Source organism: Ochotona curzoniae, unplaced genomic scaffold (genome assembly GCF_017591425.1).
Source record: "Ochotona curzoniae isolate NIBS_2020 unplaced genomic scaffold, NIBS_Ocur_1.0 contig_908, whole genome shotgun sequence".
Lineage (NCBI taxonomy): Eukaryota > Metazoa > Chordata > Mammalia > Lagomorpha > Ochotonidae > Ochotona > Ochotona curzoniae.
Genome location: NW_024466607.1, coordinates 28,486,202 through 28,507,180, shown reverse-complemented (window position 1 = coordinate 28,507,180; position 20,979 = coordinate 28,486,202). Strand labels below are relative to the sequence as shown.

Sequence of the window (20,979 nt, the reverse complement as noted above, 5' to 3'; positions counted from 1 at the left end):
ATTCATTCTACTTCTTCCTTAAAATTCAGAAAAATAATATACTGAAAACTTACTATTCACCAAAGGCTAATAGTGCCAGAGCCTTTAGATGGTGTCTGCACCCAATCAAAACTAGCCCAATGTAAAATGGATGAGATGGATACCAAGTACTACAACACCTTATTCAAATTCATACTAAATAAGGATGATGAAAATACTTTGGTAACCAACTGGATGAATCAAAGGATAAATCATCCGTGATTCAACTTCCACCTCTTTCTGAGTCAGTATGAGATACAGCTTTGTCTCCTCTCTAAAAAGATGGTACTATATCTTCAACTTAGTTGATGCCATAGTCAATTTGCCCTGTGAAGCACAATGAATTTCCTATCAATTTGGGCATCATTCTGTTACCCTTACGGCAGTATGAAGTAATCGCAGACAAACAGGAAGCACTGTGGATCAAGGTATGGTTAAACTGTGTTAGAAAATTTGGTAATCCACTTATAAGACTCCTACAGACCAATGTAACCACTCATTTCCCAAACATAATTAGTACACACACAAAACTGATGAGATCAAAATGCTCTTCTAAGAGCCGTAACATTAACATAATTCCTTCCTACTTAAAAAAAAAAAAGTCATTGAAACAGACTTGAAGCCAGGCAGCATCATTAATGGCTACCATCAGGCATGTGTAGGATGAGATTTGTAAACTGTTCTGAGCACTTAAGATAATTATCTGATCATTTCCCCAGAAAAAAAAAAAAAGGATAAAAAATGCTTCAAACAAATGAGCTATTTTTTTGCACCTGTTATGCCTTAAAGCATTTCTGCTCAGTGAGAACACAGGCAGAAGTGTGAGCTCCTCAGGGCAAATTTGTAGCTGGAACCTAGTTTGGCTGCAAAGTCACGGTCTGCCCCGTTCATGATCCGTTCTGCAACCTTCAGCAAACAGCAAATCCAAGCCAAGAAAGCAATGCAGAGAAGGCCAGACACAATAAATGAACACACCAAATAAAAAAGCAATTCTGAAGGCAATATTGGGGGTTAGAAGGAGTACGTAGAGTGGGTCAACAGGTTCTAACTTAAAATTGGATAGGAGAAATACGTTTTGGTGTGCTACTGAACACCAGACGGACTACCGATAGTAATAACGTACCAAATATTTCAAAAAGGCCAGAAGAAAGGGTATTAAAAGCTTCTATCATAAAGAAATTGAACGTCTGAATACATATAAGTTTACTTTGATTTGAACGTTACACATTGGACATAGGTACTGAAGTATCACAGAGTACGCCACAAACACATAAAATTCTTATGTCAACCTAATAAAGTACATCTAAGGAAAGACCTTTCGAGGAAGTGAGATCTGCAAAATGAGCAGATCAAAACAGCAAAAAGTAACAGATCCATCACATGAAGAAAAAGGAGGTGTTGAAAGGTGCGGGATAAGAAACAAAGTTGTAAATGCACAACAAGTCACTGTAACTGCAGGGGTACGAGACAACCGAGACGCCAGAAAGGAGCCGGGTCAAGGAAGGGGTGCGACTGGATCCGCATCACTTCTTCCATCCCAAAACTCAGCAGACTGCATGCCTCTAAAGATGACAACCGAAGGGAGAGAGGCTGAAGGAGGTTAGCCAGAGGGATGGACATCATCATCAAAGCCAAAGGAGCCGAGGGACGCAGGACCGCAAGCTTTGTCCGTCCCTAAGTGCTGCTATGGTTTTTGATTCGTTATCAGTTGCACATATCAGGGATTAAAAAAATCAACTTCAAATTTAATGAGTCATCATTCTAGATCATTTTTAAAAATACACTGAAAATTTCACACGATGCCTAGAAGCATTCTCTTCCTAGCTTAGTATTTGAAACAATTTGGGCTTTCATGAAAGTTGGTAAAATATATACAGTGTTCATGTGTAGCCTACTTCTGGCCTTCCTAATGTTAACAACATGATCAGAGTATGATCATCAACGCTGGCTCCCCAAATGGCTGTAACAATAGTAATGGTTAAATCATACCTCCCTCGTGGATTTGACCTGTTTTCTCCCTAAGACGTGCTTCCTGTCTTCAGATTCCTTCTGAATGACATACTGCACGGTTCACCATGTCTCCTTAATCTCTGCAATGTTCGTTATCTGGCCAATTTTGTACACTGGGTCATATTTCAGCTTGTCTTGTGTTGTCTTGTGTTTCCTCATGATCACAATGACCCTTTGCAAAACTTCACAAGGCTATTAAGTGGTACTGTGCCCTCTTGGTGTATCACATGGGGCGGGGAGAGCTGATGTCAGCGTTGTCTTATTACTAGTGATGCTGACCTCAACAACTTGGATAAAGTAGTCTCTGCCATTTTTTTCCACCGCAAAATGACTATTTTTCCATTTGTAATGGATAAATAGCTTGGAGGAAATATTTTAAGACTGTAACAGCCATATTTTAAAATAACTGACAAAAACTGTAAGCTATACAATGTGACGGTCTGACACAGAACACCTTGTGTAACAACTATTACAATCGAATTAAAACCTTCCTCAGCACTCTCACCGGATCTGACACCTGCAACGTGAACTCCGTGCAGCTTGGCTTCTTTGACTTTTCTGCATGCCACATGTGAGATCATGTGGCATTTGTCTTTCTGTTATGACACTCACTTCTGACAAATTAAACATACCTGCAGTTCTTATCATTCAGAGGTACACAATGAAATATTCCTGGATGAAGTAAGATGTTTGTACTTGTTTTAAAATAATAACGAAGTGTGGGAAGAACAGAAGGACTACGCTGGTCAGATTCTGGTAACTTCTGCAGCTGAGCAATGGGACTGCAGAGCTTCACTGCACTGACTTACTGCTGGGTCTTTCCATTTTTCCATGTAAGAGTTTTTAGAAATTAGAACCCTAATAAACAAATGTAATTCTGCACCATAAGATGAAATAAAAATTCATTTATATACCTTGGTTCCAAAAACACTGCTTACTATGTCTGGGTTTTCACTTTCCTATTTGAGTGCTTTTGAATGGGACAGACAGACAACTCAAGAGCTTCCAGCTTCGTGCATGTTAAAGCGCCTTTGCTGATTCTAAAACACAGGCACTGTGCGCCCTCTAGCGTGCTATTTCATAAAAACATTTTGCACCAACCAGCTCTAACCAAAAGCAGAGTATTTTCAAATGGGAAAAACAAGTTTCTGTTTACCAGTTCCTGCTTCTCCGCTAGATCAGTAAATTAATTCTAATCACAAAGCTATCTACAAAACCCATTTTTATGCCCAATATTAACTGTTTCCCACCTGCTACACTGCTTCTTGGAATATACAGTGAAGCACTCGGAGGTACAGCAAATGGAAGATATTTAAAATCGGTAAGAATATTGTTAAGTAGCCTTGCTAATGACTGGGTGAAGGAGGATGCTGATGCACTGTGAAAGTCCAACTCAGAAGCTTCTCAGAAATCGTGCTCTACTTCCAGCTCAGGGGATTTGGCCCAAGTCTCAGAAATATGCCATCCTTTTACTTTCCCAGGACTTATTGGAACATTTCTAGAGAGCAAAAATCATTGAATTTATCTATAAGACACGAACAGGAAGGGAACAGGAATACAGTATCTGGAATCATGCAGGTTCAACCCCAAATTCCATTCCTGTCATTTCCTAGCTGTGTAATAAGTTCAGCATCCCTTATTCAAACTGTTTGGAACCAGAATTTTCCAGAGCTCAGATTTTTCATTTTGAATATTTTCATAGAAATGCCAACGTTATCTCAGGGATGTAACCTCCACCTCAACATGAAATTCATTTACATTTAAGACACACCTAACAGGCACAGCCTGAAGGTAATTCCAAACAACGCTGCCAGTGCACCTGCATTCCCACCACGTCCATCATGTGATGACAGGTAGGGAATTTTCTGCTGTGGCATCAGAATCTCACTCAAGAGGACTCAGACTCCACAGCATTCCATATTGCAGACTTCTGGATTAGGGATGTTCAATGTATAACTCAATTTTCTAAGCCTTGGCTTACTGTTTTCAAAAACAAACATTAGAATATTAGAGGCAACTAGCTGGTACGGCCTCCTCCGCTGCTTTATTCTGGAAATGGGACCATGATGCCTAAAGCTACAGCAGCCATTTTGTCAACTGAAATACAGTACATTTAAACAGTATACTAGCCAGAGACAGGATATCATCAGATTTCTATTTAAAAAAAAAAAACACAAAACTTATTTGGTGAAACTGCGATAGTCCTATTCTGTTATATGCAGCCTAAATGTGATCCATACTAGCCCACAAGGAGGAAGGGGGGATATTTCAGATGGAACGGAAAACACAAAGGAACAACAAACACAGGGCTCTGTGAGCGCCACAGACAATTGTTAACGTTTAAAATGAAAATCCAAAGATTTTCCACTTTACCCAACAGATTCCCCGGATTATTGTGTTTACATCCACATAAACCCGCACATGGGGACTGTAGCCCTCAAGACACAGCAGAGCAACTGCAGATCAGGAGCCCTAGCACAGCCTCCTCCCAAGGCGGCTGCAACCCACCAGAGCGAGAAGAGGAAGTAACAGCTGGCTTCACGTAAACAAAACATCAGAAACAGCGCAGGGAGAGACTCAAGCCATTCTTCCATATAAAAATAATTTCTCTGATTTGTCCCTCCAAAAAATATGTTTACTTAAGAAATGATGAAAAACTGTAGGCTCAAATCCATATCTGAAGAATGCTAATTTGAGGTTCTTAAATGATGAACTGAAAGATCACTCATCCTTCACAGAACACCTCTGCAAATAACGTTTTCATAATATAAATGCAATTAAGTGTAAATCTCGGTGATTAAAGGGGAAATGTCATTTTCATTTGTTTAATGTTCCCACTAATAACAATGTCTCATTATACATTTACTGAGAGCCAGAAAATAAAACAATGGACAAATTCCAAGAGCAAACAAGGAGTTTTTCCTTTTTCCCATGAAGCTAACATTATGGAATTTTAACAGATGTTCTATTTGGTCATAGTTAATAAAATGAATTATGTAGGATTAAAATAGGGTTCAATATGTTTGCATGGGATTTTTACTGAAAAACAACTTCATATTTAAAGTTTGGAAAGATTTCTCATCACTTTTTTCTTTTTTGGACAAAAATGGCCAAGATGTAGAACTGAAGTGCATAACTGCAAGTTACTACTTTTCTTAGGAAATCAGACCAATAAAAACTTTTTTTCATGATTTAAGATAGGAACTTCAGAAAATTACAGACTTTTTGGTACTCATCACCTATCGAATGCAAAGATCACAACAACTGAGTAGGCTCAAAGCTGGGCCACTGCCCTGAGGAGGAGCGTCTCTGCCGCTCGGAAAGATCACGGTGTCCAGCAGTCATTCAACAAATCAAGCAGAGATAAAAGAACGAAGGTATTCTGCTAACACCTGTGCAAGCTACAGACCTAAAACTGATGAACTGTTTAAGAAATGTGTCATTTTGGGGCCCGGCGCGGTGGCGCAGTGGTTAAGGTCCTCGCCTTGCACGCCCGGGATCCCATATGGGTACCGGTTCTATCCCTGCAGCCCCGCTTCCCTTCCAGCTCCCTGCCTGTGACCCGGGAAAGCAGATGAGGACGGCCCAATGCTTTGGGACCCTGCACCCGCATGGGAGACCCGGAAGAGGCTCCTGGCTTCGGATCGGCATAGCATCGGCCATTGCACTCACTTGGGGAGTGAATCATCGGATGGAAGATCTTCCTCTCTGTCTCTCCTCTCTGTATATCCGCCTTTCCAATTAAAAAATAATAACAATAAATCTTAAAAAAAAAAAGGAACTGTGTCATTTTGGAAAACACGTATAATCAAAATCAAAGAAATAGGAACTTCAAGAAATCAATTTTATAGAAACATGCACACTGATACAAAGAGAAAAGAAGTATAAATCAGATGACACTCTGAAAATTGTGCTTTTACTATCACGAAAGCAGGAATCAGAAAACAGACTTTAGGAGAAAGCAAAAGTTGTTGTTACAATTGCGTTCAGAAAGTTTTTCAATGGAAAATATTCAAATGTTGCAATCCCAGCAAGAAAATTCCCCTCAAAATGGTTAATATTGTTTTCAGAACAAATTCCAGTGAATTATCAATTTGATTTACAAAAGAAGAATCTTCACATTTTACTAACCCACTTCCACTGACAATTCTGATTAGCCCGGCAATTAGAGCAACTTTGCACTATAATGTCAATATGTTCTTTTGCCATCGGCAGCAGCCACTGTATAAAACGCGCAATTTGCTGCCAGGGCAGCAGCTCTTCTCTATAAACACGTGGATGAAATACTCTCCAGAGCGTAGCCAAGGAGCCGGGAGAGAGACGGCGCTATGACCGCTCGCTCCCTCCCAGCCAGCAGCAGTTCTCACCAACCAGGATTCACCCGTTTCACACTGACGCGAAGGTTCCAACAACCCCACTGCAGAAGCTGACTCGTTAGAAGCAGGCTCACTTTCTGACTCCGCTGGCAGGCTGCACTGCTCTGAGACCTGCCTCCCAGGACTACTTTAAGGGGCACTACAGTCTCAGCCAAGTTACTTGCTCAGGGGGCAACCTGGGCTGGGAAAGATTAAAAACTTTGTCAGCAGCAACAGCTGGGAATGGGCAGTTAGGTATGCTTTAGTTTCAAGACTCTTTCGGTTATCAAGAATACTCAAAACCTTAACTAACATTTCTTGAGCATATATTCTGTGATAGGCATTGCAGAAAGTACATGGATCATTAAATTCTCACAAGTTATAATGATTTGAAATATTAAAAAAAAAAGTTCAATGTAAACCAGGTCTTAGCCCAATCTTAAAATTAAAGCACAGTGACATTACTATCTCAGACTGCTAGCACCTTTGGTGAGACGGGCAAAACAGAGTTCTACTATGCTGGTTCAAGTGTTAATTGGGGCCCCAGTAGCCTAACGGGTAGTCCTCACTTGGTACACACCCAGATTCCAGACAGGCCCCGGTTCCCATCCAGCTCCCTGCTTGTGGCCTGGAAAAGCAGTCAAGGATGGCCCAAAGCCTTGGGAACCTGCACCCACGTGGGAGTTGGACTGGCTCAGTTCTGGTCACTGTGACCACTTGGGGAGTGAACTAGCAGCCGGAAGATCTTTCTGTATCTCCTTCTCTTTGTATATTTGCCTTTCCAATAAAAATAAATAAATCTTAAAAGATAAATAAATAAAATGTTAACTGGTAATTTGTTTCACCTATGAAATGAAGTGTAATTTGTTACCTATGAAAATTACAAAAGCTTACACAATTAGTTAGGTAATTTTACTTCTTAGCATATAAAAATGTATTCTGAATTATTTGCAAAATGACAGATATACAGTATAATTCATTTCACTACCTTTATAATACCTGTCAGTGGGAAACTAGTTAAACAATGGTTTATTTGTTCAGCACAGTTAATACACAATCATAAAACAGATGCTGTTCTTCATGAAATAATATGAAATTATGTCCAAGATGTCTGAGGTCAAAAAAGAGCTGACACCTACGGAGAGCATCTCTGGAAAAACCCAAGCAGTTGCTGGGAAATGCACTGAGCGGAAAGACCACAGAGCTGAACAGGAGACCCTGAAGGAACCTTTTTGTGCCTTGATCTTTAAAGGTTCCTAAGCCCAGTAATACTGTCTGAAGACAGAAGAGCAAACATCCACGTTTGGAACACTACTCTAACCACTTTGGAGGGAATTTTTCAGAATGGTAATTTTTTTATGTAAGGACCAGAGGCATCAATGAGCTTCTACAGCAGCTAAATCATGTGTTAAACCTGTCTGATGGCTGGCAACAAAGCTGGGGTGCAGGTGAAAACCCTGACTCTGCCAGCTCTGCATTGGCTACTTTCATCTACCAAAAAGAAACCAGGAGTAGCCGGCTCCAACCAGCTCTTCACTTTGAGAGTTGTCCAGCCAAGAGTGACACATCAAAAATTCATCCCCTCAGGCTAAGTGCAATAGTGTAATGGCTAAAGTTCTTGCCTTAAACATGCCAGAAAACTTTATGGTTGCTGCTTCTAATCCTGGCAGCTCCACTTCACATCCAGCTCCCTGCTTGTAGCCTGGGAAAGCAGCCGAGGACGGCCCAAAGCCTTGGGACCCTGCACCCGCGTGCGAGACCTGGAAGAGGCTCCTGGCTTCTGTTGGCTCAGCTCCAGACGCTGTGGTCACTTGGGGAGTGCATCGTTGGACGGAAGATCTTCCTCTCTGTCACTTTTCCTCTCTGTATATCTGCCTTTCCAATAAAAATAAATAAATCTTACAAAAAAAAATTTATCCTCTCCACTCCACGGGATACTCAACAGGCTCTTTCTTTCGGCTTTTTCAATGTGTTCCACTCTGGTCCCCTGGCGAAGGTCCAGCTGGGGCTGCAGGTTCAACCTCTCCTGCTGGCAGACACCCCACTTTGCCTCAAGAGCCTTCACCTGGTTCACCGAGGCAGCGAAAAACCACTGTTGTTTCCAGATGCAAAGCCCAGTTCTGCTCAGACCACTGACGGACACGCGTCCTCCCACGTCCTCGTGCTGCTGGGGCCGTTACAAGGGGCTGTCTCCCTCATTTCCAAAAGCCATTGGTTCAAGAATTAAGACTCATTTCGATTAAGGGAACAAATGCCATCTGAGTACCACTCGAGCATTGGTTCTTCTAACACCCCAGCTGCACCTCGTACGCACCCATTGCTGTGGCAATCACAGCACTGCACTGTAACGAATCCACTTCCCCGCGTGCTTCCCCGACAATGTGATCGCTGTGGGGGGACCCATGTTCTGACAATTCTCAACACGCAGCGGGCACTCCAAACATGACTGCCGAGTACAAGCGAGGGGATGAAAGACATTTGCTGAGCTTAACTGATTCCTATTTCATTTTGATTTAGTGGCTTCTCTTTTTCCCTCTATCCAAGTCCTTCAAACTCACATCCAACAGTATGAGGCTGCTCTCCCCTAACCTGCAGGTCAGTGAGCCCCCTGGAAGCACCTGAGCCACAGACAGCAGTTAGGAGTTAGCTCCGCATCTCCATTTTAATGCCGGACCCGCAATGCACCATAGTGTGGGACCACAACTAATTTGGCCAAGATCATAACAAAAACGAATCCTGGAAGGATGAGGCAAACAGTATAATCTGCTGACCTTACTCAGACTCCGTCTAAAAAGGCACCTGAACTAACACAGTTTAGGATGTTAAGGGATTGAGCAAGCAATCGCCACAAGCATAAAATGCAATAAAAATGCATGACAGAATTTACAGAATCTAAAGAACACACATCATCTATTTTATAATGCACAGATTCAAACTTCAATCTCATTCTAATGGGCAACTGCTACAGAGACAAAAATGATTTTAAAGAAAAAAATTGCACCCAAAATAAACAGCAAAAGTTCTCAGTGATTCTAAGATTTCCATGCTTTTTCTTATTGAAACAAACGAGCTCTTGGCAAGAAGTGATACTGGTGTCAGACTAATGCGAGAACCTGTTCATAATGCAGAAATTCTGCCTAAAGCAGATATATCACTTCTTATTTTTCTAGTTTTGGAAAGAAGCTATGTTTCATTCAGCAATAATTCCTCTCCAATTCTATCATGAAATATTTGCAAAAGAAATACCTCAACTAAAATCAAGTCTGAAGTATCTTTTATGAATACGCACAATGCAGAAGACCGCAATTAAATCTGCAACAAAGCACTGGCACTTTGAGTAAACACAGTCATCTCAGTAAGGTCATTCCTTGTGAGAGGACTGCGACCTAGAAATTAATTACCAGCATGACATGTGTCAAAACAAATTTTTAAAAGAATGGAACACAGTTGGAAACATGTGCTTCATCTGTATGTATGCAAAATCCGCCTTCGCTGGCATGAAATGGATTCATTTACTCAGTGCCTCTTGGACAAAATAAGCACCACCTTTCTGCTCCCCCTTTACCTGTACCTGGTGAGGTCTGACCGATTCAGCAATCAGTAGTTGAGCTGAGAATGAAGCTAAAGTAGATGTGATAGTTTTGAAAGACGTAAGTCTCTCTCTCTCTCTCTCTCTCTCTCTCTCTCTCTCTCTCACACACACACACACACACACACACACCCCTGAAAAACTCAGTTAACCACCAAAACAAATACTTTAAAAATCAACACCATCAGGGCCAGTGTGACATCACAGCAGGTAAAGCTGCCCTGTGACACCGGCATTTCATAGAGACATGGGTTTGAGTCCTGACTGCTCCACTTCTGATCCAGGCCCTGAAAATGCACCTGGGAAAACACTGAGAGATGGCCCAAGTTCTTCAGCCCCTGCACCCCCGTGGAAGACTTGGAAGAAGCTCATGGAACCAAGCTTAGGACAGGCCAAGCTCTGCCCACTGCAGCCCTCTGGATTGTGAACCAGTGGATGGAAGCTCGTGCTCTCTAAATCCTAGGCTTCAAATAAACAAATCTTGTTGGACAGTCAGGTATACGGGGGGGGGGGGGAGACAGAGAAAGATCATCTGTCCAATGATTCACTCCAAGTGGCTGCAATGGCTGCAGCCGAGCAGAGCTGAAGCCAGGAGCCTCATTTGGGTCTCCCACGTGGTACAGGGCCCCAAGGCTTTGGGCCGTCCTCGACTGCTTTCTCAGGCCACAAGCAGGGAGCTGGATGGGAAGCGAGGCCGCCGGGATTAGAACCGGCGTCTTTATGGATTCAAGGCAAGGACTTTAGCCGCTAGGCTACCACACTGGGCCCCAAATAAATAAATCTTAATAAAATAAACAAACACCACATACAGTATACTACAGATTGTTACCTTATGGAAATCAGTCCTAAATCACATGTAACAATGCTGGTATATCATTAAAACTGGAATTTAAAAATAAAAAGGACAGGGCCCGGCGCGGTGGCGCAAGTGGTTAAGTCCTCGCCTTGCACGCCCGGGATCCCATATGGGCGCCGGTTCTAATCCCGGCAGCCCCGCTTCCCTTCCAGCTCCCTGCCTGTGGCCTGGGAAAGCAGTCGAGGACGGCCCAAAGCTTTGGGACCCTGCACCCGCGTGGGAGACCCGGAAGAGGCTCCTGGCTTCGGATCGGCATAGTATCGGCCCGTTGCGGCTCACTTGGGGAGTGAATCATCGGACGGAAGATCTTCCTCTCTGTCTCTCCTCTCTGTATATCCGCCTTTCCAATAAAAAATAATAAAAATAAATCTTTAAAAAAAAAATAAAATAAAAAGGACAACTGGAAATAAAGTGAAGAATTTCAACATTCAAAATGGACAATCTTTATCTGAATTAACAGCGTTTTTACGGAAGTTAGCATTGTGGCGTAGTGAGGTAACACTGGCTTCCAACATGAGTATTGGCGCCAGTCCTGGCTGCTCCATTTCCAATCCAGCTCCCTGACAATGCACCCAGAAAAGCAGCAGAAAATGACCCAAGTCCATGGTCCCTCAGTCCATGTGGGAGGTCTGGATGGAGCTCCAGGCGCCTAGCTTTGGCCTGACCCCCGCCCTGACCATCGCAGCCCCTAGAGCCATGAGCCAGCAGACAGATCTCTCTGCATCCTCCATCCCCTCTGTAACTTATTTGAGGGAAAGTTTTGCTTTTTCAACCAAACACAACAAGATGATCTCCCACACAATGAATCCAAGTTTAGAGTTAGAAGGCACAGAAAAGGGTAGCAGCTGCCCCCAAAACACACTGCCCTGGCAAGCCCTGACAGAGCTGCTTAGCACGCTTTAAAGAAGGAAGCCCAGAGCCAACGAGATGCACGTTTCGGGGGCATTTGTTTCTGCCAGTACTAACTTTTCCTTACTTCTCCATGTTACAGTAATTAACAAGGTGTCCTGCCCATGATCACTATTTCTTAACATTCAAGCCGCCAGACACAGAATAACAAGGAGATTGCAGGCCACGCCAATCACCAGCACTGCTCTGCCAGCAAGCCCACTTTGCCATTCTCTCATGTGCAGGAACCAAGACAAGACTCAACAATTTTTTCTCCATTTTTAAACAAGTTTGTTCAAATGTATTTTGTACTAAGAATTTACAAATGTAAATGTACTAAGAAGTATCAATTTACTAAAAAGACTACATCATTCTTTTGTCCCTCTATAGAATAAATTATGTGAATTACCTCTCTTAAAACTGTGCTTTTGTAGCCTCGATATAATCCTTGGATACCCTGAAATAAAAAGGCAAGAGCTCAGAAAGGGAGGATAGCAATGATCTCTGAGTGACATTCTGAATAAAGCAAATTTACCTGCACTGAAGTTTGAATCCCAAAATGTTTACCGTATTCTATTTTTTTAAAACCTTTTTAAAATTTTTATTTGAAAGGTAGATTTTATAGAGAGAGGAGTGACAGAGGTCTTCCATCTGCTGGTTCACTCCCTAAATGGCTACCAGAGCCAGAGCTGAACTGATCCAAATCTGGGAGCCAAGAGCTTCTTCCAGGTACAGGGTCCCAAGCACCTGGGCCATCATGCACTCTCCCCTAGTCCTTAAGTAGAGAACTGGAGCAGAAGCAGAGCATCTGGGACCCAAACTGACACCCACATCAGATGCTAGCACTGCAGTGCACCACTGTGCTAGACCTACAATATTTTTTAAGAGATTAAATTTTACAAACCAGGCCAGATTTCATGGCACAGCAAGTTAAGCCACTGCCTGTGATGCTAGCATCCCACATACATGCCAGTTTGGGTCCCAGTCACTCCACTTCTGATCCAGCTCCCTACTTCTGCCTGAGAAAGCAGCAGTAGATAACTTAAGCACTTAAGCAATCTATATGGAAGACCCAAATGGAGTTCCAGGCTTCTGAGCTGAGCATAACCCACTCCAGCCATTTGGGGAGGAACCATCAAATAGACCTCTTTCTCTGTCTCTCCCCCTCTCCAGCTCTGCCTTTCAAACAAATAAAATACATTCTTTACAAGTTAAAAACCCACCCATGGCACATTGGCTCATAATGGCTCCCTTCCAAATAGAGTGTCTCTAATGATGCAGTTCATTATGGCCTGGCATCATGGCATAGCACGTGAAATCACTGCTTGTGACACCAACATCCCATTTGGGTACAAGTTTATGTCTCGGCTGCTGCACTTCCAATAAAAGGCGGCGGGGAGTGGGGGGAGGCAATGAAAGACAGCCCAAGCACGCAGGCTTTGGCCACCCACGTGGCAGACCCAGGAAAAGACCTGGCTTTGGTCTGGCTCAGCCCTGACCTCTGCAGCCACTCAAGGAATGAACCACTGGATAGTTCATTCTCTCTCCCTCCCTCTGTAACTGTGTCTTTCAAATAAATAATTCTTTTAAAAGAGACCTACATGTTATTTTTATTTCTGCTGCTATTATTCAACATTCTTCCCCTTAAAAGACATTTCAGATTCTTTAAATATATTTCCAAAAGCATTACAAATAGATTTACATTGCAAAGCTTTAAGCATCAGAAATTCATTAATATGCTCAACAGTTTAAACATTTCCAAGCTCTGATTTATTTATTTAACCAACCACTAGACTGACCTCATATGTATATTCATATTTGATGTCTCCTCACCTAATTCGCAGACAATTAAGAACTACTTTTCTGGAACTGAATTCATTGAAATATCTTTGTAACTTAATCTCTACTTTTACAAAAAGCCTTCTGTACAGATACAAGGAAGGCGGCTAGGTGCTCCCTAGTCACACAGCCCAAAAGATTAATGTCTGATTCCCAGCTTCAATGAATCAGCAAATCAGAACTCACACTCTGATATAAATGGTATGGTGCTGGTCTGCGTTCCTAGCTCACTGCTATACTGAGACCTTCAAATTCTGTAGTGCCATTTTAATATGATATTACTCTCCACATTACACACTTTCAATCGGTTAGGATCTTATTCTAAAAGGAAGAGAACAATTCAGGACAAAAAGGCAATAGTCACACTCATGACGCATGCGTTTTGAAATGTGAAAAAGAAAAATTCAAAACAAATAAGGAAAAAAAAATAAAGATCATTTTACGAAAAAAAATTAGTCATTGGCTATTAAACTTAGTTCCAGTTTTCTTTACGGCTCCTGAGCTTGAAGCATCCACACTAGCTACTTACAAAAGCTTTAAGAAAAGAAAGCAAGCTGAAAAAAATCCATCTTACCTCTTCACATAAGATGTTTGAGAAAATCTGCAATGTTCTGGCAGAGGCAGAGACCTGTGCCCTCTGTTTAACCACCTCAGAGGGAACTCGAATCAGGCAGGCGACCTAGAAGGCATAAATGGTGTTGTAATCTGAAAAGGAAATAATTATATCTGGGAATATTTTCATAAGTAAAAATTACAACAAAAATTTAATACACAGATACTTCAAAAGTACATAGAAAATGAGATCTTAAAAATTCATTAAGTCTTTCATGTTTTCTATTAACTTCTGATGACCCCTCTTATGCATAAGCTTCCTATTTTTTACACTAAAACAACTTCATTTTCCAAGAACATTTTTGAAAGTTATTCATTTGAAAGGCAGAGTGACAAAAACAAAAAGGAAGAGACAATGAGGCCACTTGCATGGACTGCCACAGCCACGCGTGGGCCAAGCCAGGCCTTTCACTCTCCTTTCACACATGCTGGCAGCGGGGGCGGGTGGCGGGGAGAAGGGGTCAAGTGTTTGGATCGTCCTCTGATGCCCTCCCAGGCGCACTAGCAGGAAGCCAGCACCGAGCAAGAGAGCCACTGTGTCTACCCCACAGACTTCTCAAAGCAACCTCATACAGTTGGCTCTGGTGCCTGCAGGCTCCTTACCCACAGATTCAACCAACAACGCACTGAAAATATTTTTTTAAAAATATATTTATTTGGGCCCAGCATGAAATCTAGTGGCTAAAGCCCTTGCCTTGCAAGCACCAGGATCTCATATGGGCCCTGGTTCGTGTCCTGGCTGCTCCACTTCCCATCCAGCCCCCTGTCTGTGGCCTGGGAAAGTGGCAGAGGACAGCCAGAAGACTTGGGACCCTGCACCCGCATAGGAGACCTGGAAGAAGCTCCTGGCTCCTGGCTTCAGATGGGCTCAGCTCTAGCCATTGAAGCCATCTGGGGAGTAAACCAGTGGGCGGAAGATCTCTCGCTCTCCATCTCTCTATAAATCTGCCTTTCCAATAAAAATAAAATGTATTTATTTGAAAGTCAGAGTTACATGGAAATAAGGAGAGGAAAAGGCAGAGGGAGAGGCAGACGGTACAGGGAGAGAAGATGAGATCTTTCATCTGTTGGTTCACTCTCTAGGTGGCTGCAAGGGCAAGGCTGGGCCAGGCAAAAGCCAGGAGCCAGGAGCTTCTTCCAGGTCTCCAACCTAGGAGGCAGGGACCCAAACACTTGAGGCATCTTCTGCTGATTTTTCCAGGCCACTACCAGAGAAATGGAGCAGCTGGGACGCAAGCAGCTGTCAGTAGGGGATGCTGGTGTAGCACATGACAGCTTTATCTGCTATGTCACAACGCCAGCCTTTCAAAAGATACACCTGGTCAGACGGTAAGCCAGTTAAGCTGCCACCTGCACACCACTAATCCCCAACTATAATGTGAGATCAAGCTGTGGCTAATCCACATCTGACTCATCTTCTTGCCAACATGCCTGGGAAGGCACAAGATGGACCAAGCACATGAGAGCCAGCCTGTGTCAGCCCGAGGAGAGCGAGCAGCTAGACGTCTCTCCCTCCCTCCTTTTCCTCTCTCCCCCTGGTCCCCTACCTACCATCCAACCTTTTAGATAAATTCTAAATACCTTCTTTTAGAAAGAATCTGGACAATGCATAACTGTTTTTCATTATTTGCTTTAAAAATCCAAATTTGTTATTTCTTTAACAATCCAAAGTAGACTAACCACGATTTGCATAGTATTTACATTTCTGTACACTGCATGGTGGGATAGTGGGTAACTCAAAGCTCCCTATCTCCCGTTAAAGCAGCAGGGCTGTTCTATGGCAGCTGGGACAGTTCTCCAGGCACAGCAGCGGCCTGTGGCAGCGGCCTGTGGCAGCGGCCTGTGGCAGCGGCCTGTGGCAGTGGTGGTGCCCAGGAACTGGCGGCCAAGCGCAGTCCAGGAGCTCCTGCCAGAGACAACATCCTGCCACACTGCTCCTGGCTCTGCTCTTGCTGTAGCCTTCGTCCCACTTCATGCCCCCGCCCCATTCCCCAGTGTTCACGCCTTCTAGAAATCCGCAATGCTCCAAGACGTTCACAGAAACAAGGATCTTTCCAGACACAAGTACCCAAAACACTGATTGTAAATGACACTTTGCAAAGTCAGTAAATGACCTTTTTTAAAAAAATATTTATTTTTATTACAAAGTCAGATACACGGAGAGGAGGAGAGACAGACAGGAAGATCTTCCGTCCGATGATTCACTCCCCAAGTGAGTGCCATGGCCGGTGCTGTGTTGATCCGGAACCAGGAGCCAGGAACCTCCTCCAGGTCCCCCACACGGGTGCAGGATCCCAAAGCATTGGGCCATCCTCGACTGCCTTCCCAGGTCACAAGCAGGGAGCTGGATGGAAAGTGGGGCCGCCGGGACCAGAACAGGCGCCCATGTGGGATCCTTGTGCGTTCAAGGCAAGGACTTTAGCCGCTAGAGCCGAGTGCAGAGCCTCAACAAAGGAAGAGCCAAGGCTGGCAGCATACCCTAGCTCAGGGCCCAGCACAGCAGGTACCTCCAGAAAGACAACTCTTAGCTCCTCCAATATCCTCTCAAAACAAAACTGGGCTCCAGGCAGAGAAGAGCCTCCTCTGTGCTTCAGATGCATGCCCGCAGATGTCCTTTTGCAGATCCTGGCCCAAACTGCAAGACACAGCTAACCCTCTTCACTGCTCTGCAAGGGAGCCAGGAGCCTTGGCTCCCACCTCTGCTTGAGGTCAGCTCCTACCAGGGATACTCTGGCTCGGTCCACGCCTGCATGCAGAAAGGACCCACACTGGAAGGAGTGAGCACGGGCTGAGGGCCTGCAGGCTCAGGTGGCAGCCCCAGTGCTGGGGTGAATGCTCAGGCATCTGCCAACTGCCAAGGACTAACCTGCTTTTAGTTTCTTAATTAATTTGCTTTTTGAGCTAGCAAATTAAAAGTACACATTCATATTATTGTATGTGCAATTCTTAACTCAGACCAGTCTCCGCAGTGTCCTTTCCTGTCCTATTCTGTAATTCTTAAGTTTCTATAATCAATCTCTTTTCTATCTTAAGATCCCTTCCTTTTCATAAATTTAGTTTCTAATTTTATTATCTATTATATCATCCAGTTGTAATTTCATCTATTTCAATTTCCAAATAAAATACCTAACATGGTATCTTATACACACTGACCTAAACTCTGCGGTTTTTAGGACATATTACTTCCTCGCCCACTGTCCCCCAAGCACCATGAAGGCCGGAGCAAAACACACACAGGCCGTGCCAACCCACTGAGGGCAATCTCCCCACTGTGTATTTCTTCTTTTCATCATTTTATGCAGAAAGTAAATGAGACTACTCAGGAGGAAGAAAAAACACCAGGCTATCAATAACTGTCTCAGAAATGGCTTTGCCACTACTCTAGAATTTAAAAATACATTCTAAGAATAAGCATATCGCCTACATGTAAACACAGACTAGGAAAAATGGAGTTTTGGAGTGGGTTTGCAGGTGATGCTATTTCTTTTTTTGCTTATCAGCATTTCCTAAATTCTCTACAAGTAACATCTTATTATTTCATACTCTGAAAAATAATTGCAAAGGACAAAAATATTTCTTATGGACTAAGCAAAAATAATTTAAAACAGGCTTTTAGACACAAATCCACCCACTAGCCTTGTCAAAAGTAACAATTATTTTTAACTTAACAATAAATACAACAAAAAAAACAGATTAAAGTTTACCAGTAAGGCACATCAGCAGGTGTAAATTATGCTCTTTTTTGATAAGGCTATGAACTTTTAGATATTCCAATACACCAGTAAGGAAAGTCCACTGAAACTTACATAAGCCTTACAAGACAGTTCCCAGCATCTACAGCCGATTGAAGTAAAAAATAATAATAAAAGAGAGAAAAGAAGGCTTTATAACTCCATGTATTTTTCAATTCGAGAGGTCAAGAGTGAAATATGACCCCAATATATGAAGAAAATAGGAATTGTCCGCCTTTGCAGTTTGGCATACATATTTATGGAACTTCATGCTTCATAACCCTCCATGTTCTTACATTATGTTTTTATTCCTTAATAACACAGAAGCAGAAGGAAAACTTTCAAAAGATTCTCAGATGAAAACCAATCTAACTGGCCGGGAGGGCCTGCAGCCCCCAGCACGGCTCCCTGACTTCTTGCAGCTGGTAATTTTGCCTAAGAGAAAGGCTACAAAGGAATGCCTCTATTTCCGCCAGGAGTTCCAGAGTCTTCCATTTGGTTTTCTATTAACTCTGATCTTTCTGAGATTTGAACCTGAGATATGAGAGCATTTCACTGCACAAGAACAAAAACATATTACAGCACTGTTGTTCCATGAAAGCAAATAAAAGCAATGCCATCTCGGTGCCCTCAGTCAACCCATTCTCTGGAGTACTTCTCCCTCAGCAATGTGGGGTTCAGGGTGAACCCATGACACAGGAGTGGAGCATCTCCACTCAACATGTAAGTTACAGCTCCATTAGGCTTCCCATAAAGGAAATACATGATGTTTGTTTGCCATGTTTAAGTTGCAATGCTCTTCTCATTAGGATGAAATATATCAAAAATAGGGCCCAGCGGCATGGCCTAGTGGCTAATCCTCGTCTAGAATGTGCTGGAATCCCATATAAGCACGGGTTCTAATCCTGGCAGCTCCACTTGCCATCCAGCTCCCTGCTTGTGGCCTGGGAAGGCAGTCGAGGACAGCCGAAAGCCTTGGGACCCTGCACCCATGTGGGAGACCTAGAGGAGGTTCCTGGCTCCTGGCTCCGGACTGGCGCAGCACCGGCCGTTGCGCTCATTTGAGGAGTGAATCATCAGACAGAAGATCTTCCTCTCTGTCTCTCCTCCTCTATATATATATCTGACTTTGAAATAAAAATGAATAAATCTTAAAAATATATATATATAAATAGGATAAAACATCAAACATTTGATTAAATAATGATGCTGTTATCAAAAGTTTTTTTAATGTAAACTTACAATTTTCTGATGAAGCTTTCAATACAGCACACTCCAGCCTCACAACAGTGAAAACAACTCAAGTTGGACAAACAAAAATGGAAGCTACTGAACTCTGCTCTCCCACAGCCATGGCCAGCTCCTCTCCAACACAACACTCGCCAGGGTTTTGCAATCTTACTTTTATCTTCCCTGGAGATGTTCTTTCAAGTAACACCAAGGGTATTTTATATTAATATTACAGCCTTGCCCCAGTGTTTCACTCGAGTTCACACACACACACAAAATCGACCTCAGTTAAGACGATTCTGTAGCAATCAACAGCTGGAAACATTCCTCTGGCATCAGAACCTAGTTATGCTAGCATTTTACATATAAATCAACCTGAAATAATTCATAGTAGCTACTAAAGGTCAGAGGGTGCCTTGAATCAGGAAACAACGGAAATCCAAACCTTTTGATTATTATCTCCAGACTTCTTTTTCACCAAAGAGAAGAACATATGTACACACATCTAATGAATTTGTAGGTTCAAGGTGCAGTAGTGGCTAACTCAAGTTTCGACAGGCAACTCTGTAGCTAACTGAAGGAAAACTTTAAAATATGCCAACATGGTCAAGCAAAAAAAAAAAAAAAAAAAATCTTAGAAAGCATATTTCCAAAATGCAACAGCTCACATTCTTTACCACCATTAAAAGCTGCTACAAATGTTCACTTATGTGCCAAGTCTGCCATCTTGTGGTCATAACTGGAATCATAACTTGGTAAACCAAAAAGCAGTTGACAAATCTCTCTTCAAAATTTAAATTATATCCCCTTACATTGGGGCAACAGTTCAAGAAGATATCCCATAATCATTGTAAGAAAAAAAAATCTAAATATTTGCAGTATCAATCTTTTCTTGCCTGACAAGAGAAAAAAGTTAGTAATCTCTACAAAAAGAATTGTTTCAATTTTTAGGACTTGTAACTAAAAGCTATTCACAGAATTATCCTTAAAAATTTTTTTTTAAAGATTATAATTTTTTTAATGTATTTTTATTTGAAAGGCAGAGTTACAGAGAGGAGACAGAAAATTTTCCACTTAATGGTTCACTTCCCAGATGGTAGAGCCAGACCTGGGCCAGTCAGAAGCCAGGAGCTTCCTCCAGGTCTCCCAAGTGGGTGCGGAGCCCAAAAACCTGGGCCACCCTCTGCTGCTTCCCCCCACACACTAACAGAACTGGGTCAGAACTGGAGTAGTCAGGACTTGAAGTGGCACCAATATGGGATGCTGGCACCACAGGCTGATACCTAACCTGCTACATCATGGCACCAACCCCATGGTTACAGGGTCTTTTAGATATTTTTATTTATCAATTCATTCGGGAAGCAAGGAGAGGCTTAGGTTGAGGGCTTGCACCCTCTGGCTTCTAAACAGGAGCCTGGGAAGTTAGGTTGAGGGGTTGCACCCTCTGGCTTCTAAACAGGAGCCGTCCAACACAAACCAGGTCTCACACTCCTGGTGGTTCAGGAGCACACCTTCCTGAGCCATCAGCTCTGGGCCTGCATCAGTGAGAAGCCACAGCTGGGACCCTGACACGGGCAGTGTACCCACGTGCCCAGTGCTCGCCCCTGCTCACAGAACTTCAAACCAGCCAGGCGTTAAGCACACAGGGCTCTTTCCCTATCATACTTTTTTGTAACAGAAATTACCACTGACTTCACAAGAAATGGCAGCCCATGGAAAGATCTATAAACTTCTATCAATGTAAAACACTGAAAATAGAGGAGTTTCCTTTTGTTGCAGTAACAAATTGCCACATGCTTGGTGGTTTAAAACACTAAGAGTTTATCATCTATTATTCTGTAGATATGCATT

General features: G+C 42.9%; 1 protein-coding gene across 2 annotated transcripts in view; it reads right to left on the bottom strand.

Moving 5' to 3' along the window:
• The window catches only part of SLC25A26 (solute carrier family 25 member 26), a 101,439-nt gene that overhangs the window by 56,231 nt on the left and 24,229 nt on the right, over positions 1–20,979 (bottom strand). For both annotated transcript variants that reach the window (XM_040994781.1, XM_040994782.1), the window contains 2 exons: positions 14,130–14,234; positions 12,126–12,173 (listed from right to left, as the gene is read on the bottom strand). In XM_040994781.1, the coding sequence (XP_040850715.1) occupies positions 12,126–12,173; positions 14,130–14,234 (153 nt within the window). The remainder of the gene's footprint in view (positions 1–12,125; positions 12,174–14,129; positions 14,235–20,979) is intronic.